This window comes from Papaver somniferum, chromosome 4 (assembly GCF_003573695.1).
Source record: "Papaver somniferum cultivar HN1 chromosome 4, ASM357369v1, whole genome shotgun sequence".
Lineage (NCBI taxonomy): Eukaryota > Viridiplantae > Streptophyta > Magnoliopsida > Ranunculales > Papaveraceae > Papaver > Papaver somniferum.
In genome coordinates, this window is record NC_039361.1 from 6,453,505 (window position 1) to 6,458,695 (window position 5,191).

Genomic DNA, 5,191 nt, shown 5'->3' on the forward strand with positions numbered 1-5,191 from the left:
AAGGACGTCTCTTCTTAAAAACTCTCAAGCCTCACTCTTAAGCTCTTGGTGTTCTCTCTTCCCTCACTGATTACTTGCCTTTCAACTCTCTACATAGCCCTCTATTTATAGCCGTAAGTGCTGATACATCCAAGGTACAGTATAAGTTGTGGTGCATCTTTCTTGATGTCCTTCTCGGGTTTGGAATAGAGTTTAGCCCGAGATTCTGGGCCGAGCCTAGCAATACCTTCTCCTGATGTTCCCTTGTCCGATGTCGTCTGCTTAATGAATGGTGTCGATGTCTCCCTTGATATATTTAGCCGAGTCTTACTTTAGCCAGATTCTTCTTCTCTTTTCAACTACTTCGTCAGTGCATTTATTGCTCTTGTACTCGATGGCCATCTCTTCAGTCACCTCCGACCTTTACACGTATTGTCTTCACGGGTTTCCTTGGTATCTCTTTTCTCGCGCCAAGGCCAAGTAATGTGATTTGGTTCCCAAACTAGGACCGCAAGATTGATTTTATTGAGTCTCCACTCCCTAAGAAATCAGAAGCGGAATTGGAGGAAGAAGCAGCAATAATGTCAAGCATTCCAGAAGAACTCTACCACGTCATCATAGTAAGACTACCAGCGAAATCATTACTTGCATGTAAGTTTGTTTGCAGGAATTGGTTTAAACTAATTTCAAATCCTGAATTTGTTAAATCCCATCTTCATCTTTCTCTTACGACTACGTCTGGAAATAATAACCCTAACATATGCATATCTTCTGGGAAGAAAATCTACAGCACAAAATATGATTCATTATTATCCTCCGCGTCTCTGAAAGAATTTAAAGATAATAATGCTGTTGAAATGTATTGCCCATTCGATTCTTTAAATCATGTTGAATTGTTGGGTTCTTGTAATGGTGTGATTTTCCTAACGTTTAGGGGTGATGAATACAACGGTGGTAAGGGATTTCTCTGTCTTTGGAACCCAGTTACAAGAGAATACAAACAAATACCTGGGTCGCCAAATGATTGTTCTATAAACGAAATCGGCATGTACGCTTTTGGTTATGATGACAAGATTGACACTTACAAAGTGTTCGAAACGGTGGAGATGGAAAGAACTAATTCACCTAAATATAATGTTGAACTTGAAACTATGGAGTGGGTATACACCAAATCATATAAAGTTAATGTTTACACATTGGAATCTAACTCATGGAAAAGCATTCAATTAATTCCTTATGAGTTTGCTGTTAATGCTGGAGTTCTTGTTGATGGATATCCGCATTGGTTAGCTCACGCTGGTGGTAGGATACCCTTCATAATCTCCTTGGATGTTAGCAATGAGAGGTTTGAAGAAATGAAATTACCAAAAGAAAACCCTGATGAAGGCCATCGGGGTAAGATTCTGGGAGTGTTGGAAGGGTCTCTTTGTATACTTAGTCATGTAAGATATACTTGTTATGAAGTATGGATGATGCAGGAATATGGAGTTCAAGAATCTTGGACTAAATGTCACGTCATTACCCATAAAAGTGTTATGTTAGGTTCTCCTTTATGGAAAATGTGGTCTATCAAAAATGGTGAGATTCTTCTGAAGAAGGCATACGAAAATTTAGTTTTATATGATCCATGGAATTCAAGTGCTAAAGACCTAAAAATTGTTTATTTAAGAGTCCTGAATGTAGAGAATCTTGTTGAAAGCCTAGTATCCCTTAAATCTGGTACTTTTACGGGGAGCAAGAACAACAGAACAAATGGTACAAAGATGAAAAGGTCAAAGAAGAACGACAGAAGAAATCATACAAACCCGAAGAGGCTAAAGAAGAATAACTGAAATATATGTTGCCAGTCCTTATATATGTTTTGTTATGGCTGTTGGGTGTCTGCAACTATTTTAATAAATACTTGCAATGACGAATGGGGAAGCTTAAATGAGGTACGGAGTTAATATTTTTTCTTTCGCAGATCTAATATTAGTTTGATCATACCGTTTTGAGTCTTTTGGTATGTTTCCTGTAGTGGGAGTGATAATTCATCATTTTGCTACGTGTCGAGTCCATTTCAATTTTTTACATAGAATATTGGTTCAGCTAGTTTTTTCTTATGACAATTTACTCTTTTGCAGTTATCTTAAGCATATAAATAATTTATCAATGCAATATTATTCTCTACAGTTAGAATTGATGATTTTGCTTATGGTGATATGCTCTGCTCTTCTCTAATTCTGTTAAACTTTAAGAACGACTTTTTCGTATTCGCATGTAACAAGTGTGTTGTTTATAATACTCTTCTAGAACTTCGTCATAATGAATATTTTGATTCTTTTATTGATCCAATCTTAGGAGTTGATATACATCTCAACCTTAAGATTTTTAAAAGGATATGTAGTAGTAGGATAATAACCACAGTTGTTCATCAAAAATAAATAAAAGATCGTAAAGTGATGACTTCGATTCGCAAGGTAAAATCATATTCGGTGTCGTCTGTGCTAAATTTCCTGATCCGTTCGCTTGATAAAGTTATATAGTCTTCTTCTTTGAGATTTTAACATGAAAACCATCCTTGACAGATAAACCAGGCCATCGAACTGCTTGTCCTCCTTTGACTTTTGTCCAGCTGACAAGATTTTGCAGACATGATTTATTTATAATTTCGTTAAAGAGAATGTTGATGGGAATATAAGGAAATTATTAGAAGTATTCGTGTTTGTGCAAAATAATACCTGAATTTGGTGACCAAAACATGAAAAAATACTGACATTAAAACTTTTGTGAACTCAGTGCCAGCACAGTTCCTTTTCCCTCCCCCAAATGGAATGAAACTTTTGCCAATAATATTTGATCCAATGTTCTATAGTTTATAAAACACCAATCGAACCAAATTACAGAACGGTAAAATAGGGTGTCATTTTGGTTTACTTAAAAGAAACCATTTGTGAGTCAGTGATTTATGTCCCAGTACTTACATTCCATCTCCAGGGGTTAAAAGAGAGAGGATCCTTAAATTTGTCAGGGTTCATATGTATTGCTGTTTGAACAACCATGATTATCCAGCCTTTGGGAATTACATATCCTACAAGAAAAACATTATCAAATTATTTGTGGCGGGTCAAAGCATTATTTTCAAATTATTTGTGGCGGGTCAAAGCATTATTTTCTAAACGAGCACAAAAGAGGACGTCATATATTCGTACCATTTATATGCACATCTTTAGTGGCCTTTCTCACTATTCCTGGTATACCATTTGTCAGCCTAAGTGTTTCGTTGATAACCTGGAGGCATATTCTCCCATATATACATAGTTAGGTCAGTGATTTATTGGTGGCAGAATTCTGTATATTTAAGTGTTTCATCTGTACCTGAGGCGTAAAAGTCATCGATTTGTATTCTTGCCATGTAAGTGGAAAATCAGCATTTTCTCGGTTATTAATAATGGTCTGATGCTCCCTCTGATAGACAATGAAAAGGTAAATCAGAAAGAAGACGAATTCTGACTTCATTAAACTTATTTGATTAACCATTCAAACCATTAAGGGTATAATACAAACCAGTAGTTCTTTCATAACCATAGGTGCTTGCTGGTCTGTTAGAAACATCATTGCAACTCTGAAAGCTGTGGAAACTGTTTCAAAGCTAGCAAAAACAATTGCAATCATTAGAACAGCTGCTAATTCTTCGCTCATGAATTCCTCCTTTTTAACATCATCGATGAGTTGATCTACAAAATCCCCTTTACGTTCTTCGGTTGAGTTTTGTCTCTCGCGTAAGATGTCCTTCATTAGTTCCAGCACTTTCTTTTGGTTCTGATTAAACATAAGTACATACAGAAAGTAAATTGAGTCCTAATTATGATTGCTCTAGCTAGTTGTATACTATCAAATATTTAAGGAATCGTACGTACCTTCATACATCTGTGGAAAGTAGTACCCGGTACGTTAAGAGGAATGTTGATGATACCTTTTATAAATTCAGACAACATCTGAACCAAATTATGTGTAGACTTAGTAGAATCATAGCTTAGCAATTCCTTTAGTACCAACTCGATTATCATCTGTTGACAAAAAGCCACCAAGCATAAGAACAATGAACGTCACAATTAATTTTTTTGGAGGATTGGAGCTAAGCAGTGTATTTATATACATTTACATACAATGGCGGTGCATTCCTTAACTTCAACAGAAAGTTGAGTCGACCAGGAACTTAAGGCTTCGTTCGCCATCAATTCAATTTTATGAAACAACTTGTCTTTCAAGCTTTCATTGCCAACGTGATTGAGAAATAGATTTTTAAGATACTTGTGAGCGTAAGCAGTTGCTGTTGAGTTTATCAGAGCCGCTCCTAGAAAGTTATCAAATGAGTCCATGTACCACAAATGCACCGACTTCCCTTCTTCCATGAATACATAGTTGCTGATCTCAGGATCTGTCGTTAAAACCATCTTTTTACCTGCCAAACTAGTTTTGAACAACTTGCCGTACCTGGAAATCAAATTTTCATGAGAATCTAATATATAGTGGCAAGCCTAAAAAATGCATACCGGCAACTGATAATTGGAAGATTACCTGGCAACTCTCTTCTTTATGAAAGGTGGCGTATCCAAGGAGTAACTTGGGATCAAGAATTGAATGGTCTCTCCTATTAAAGGCAATCCCATTGATCCAGGCGGGAGTTTTCCATTTTTACACTTCGGGTTCCTCCACCTATAAGAATAATGCGTAAAACTGATTGTTCCTAAAGCTATCAAAAGCAGTACAACAGACCAGATGTTGACAATTTCGTTCAAAATTAACATTTTCTATGATAAGCTGTGTGGGTGGTTTTATGCCAAGACAATGCAATCACTGGACACCCCCTGGGTTATAAAATGACTCCAGCACCTGAAAACAAAATTAAATCAAGAGGAAATTTGTGATGAATGAAAAATATACTAGGGGTACTTATATAAGAGATTACTTATTGTTCCACTTGCATATATATGATTACAAAATGCACCCACGAACAATTCTTTACCGATTAAATACAAAAAAGAGATAAATATTCGTAAATTAGAAAATAAGCATTATTTGTTTTTTAATGTAGTTCAAAGCATATTAAAAAGATACATTTTATAGATTTATATGCCAACTAACTTTCGTTCATTGATAAACTAAACATGGTACACCAAGAAACTTAGGTGCCTGAGAGATCACCATGCTCTCGGTATCCTTTTCCTCA

The 5,191-nt window shown here is 36.0% G+C and overlaps 2 protein-coding genes across 2 annotated transcripts; one reads left to right on the top strand and one right to left on the bottom strand.

Moving 5' to 3' along the window:
• Nucleotides 1-560: 560 nt before the first annotated feature.
• Nucleotides 561-1,811, top strand: LOC113271889 (F-box protein CPR1-like). Its single transcript, XM_026521813.1, has one exon. It carries the CDS (start codon nt 561-563, stop codon nt 1,809-1,811), a length of 1,251 nt encoding a protein of 416 aa, XP_026377598.1.
• Nucleotides 1,812-2,375: 564 nt separating this feature from the next.
• LOC113273474 (cytochrome P450 87A3-like) lies at nt 2,376-4,784 on the bottom strand. The gene is made up of 9 exons (XM_026523179.1): nt 4,540-4,784; nt 4,128-4,455; nt 3,879-4,028; nt 3,526-3,780; nt 3,337-3,426; nt 3,171-3,249; nt 2,943-3,049; nt 2,700-2,827; nt 2,376-2,593 (listed from the first exon to the last, which is right to left on the bottom strand). The coding sequence occupies exons 1-9, from the start codon at nt 4,767-4,769 to the stop codon at nt 2,497-2,499; spliced, it is 1,464 nt and encodes a 487-aa protein (XP_026378964.1). The 5' UTR covers nt 4,770-4,784; the 3' UTR covers nt 2,376-2,496.
• Nucleotides 4,785-5,191: the final 407 nt, after the last annotated feature.

Bases quoted from the DNA above. Each gene is read 5' to 3' on its own strand.
- LOC113271889 (XM_026521813.1), top strand. From the start codon at position 561: ATGTCAAGCATTCCAGAAGAACTCTACCACGTCATCATAGTAAGACTA.
- LOC113273474 (XM_026523179.1), bottom strand. From the start codon at position 4,769: ATGTTAATTTTGAACGAAATTGTCAACATCTGGTCTGTTGTACTGCTT. The intron at 4,456-4,539 runs GTAATCTTCCAA...TTTGATTTCCAG, and splicing joins ATAAAGAAGAGAGTTGCCAG to GTACGGCAAGTTGTTCAAAA. The intron at 3,050-3,170 runs GTACGAATATAT...TTTTTCTTGTAG, and splicing joins TAAAGATGTGCATATAAATG to GATATGTAATTCCCAAAGGC.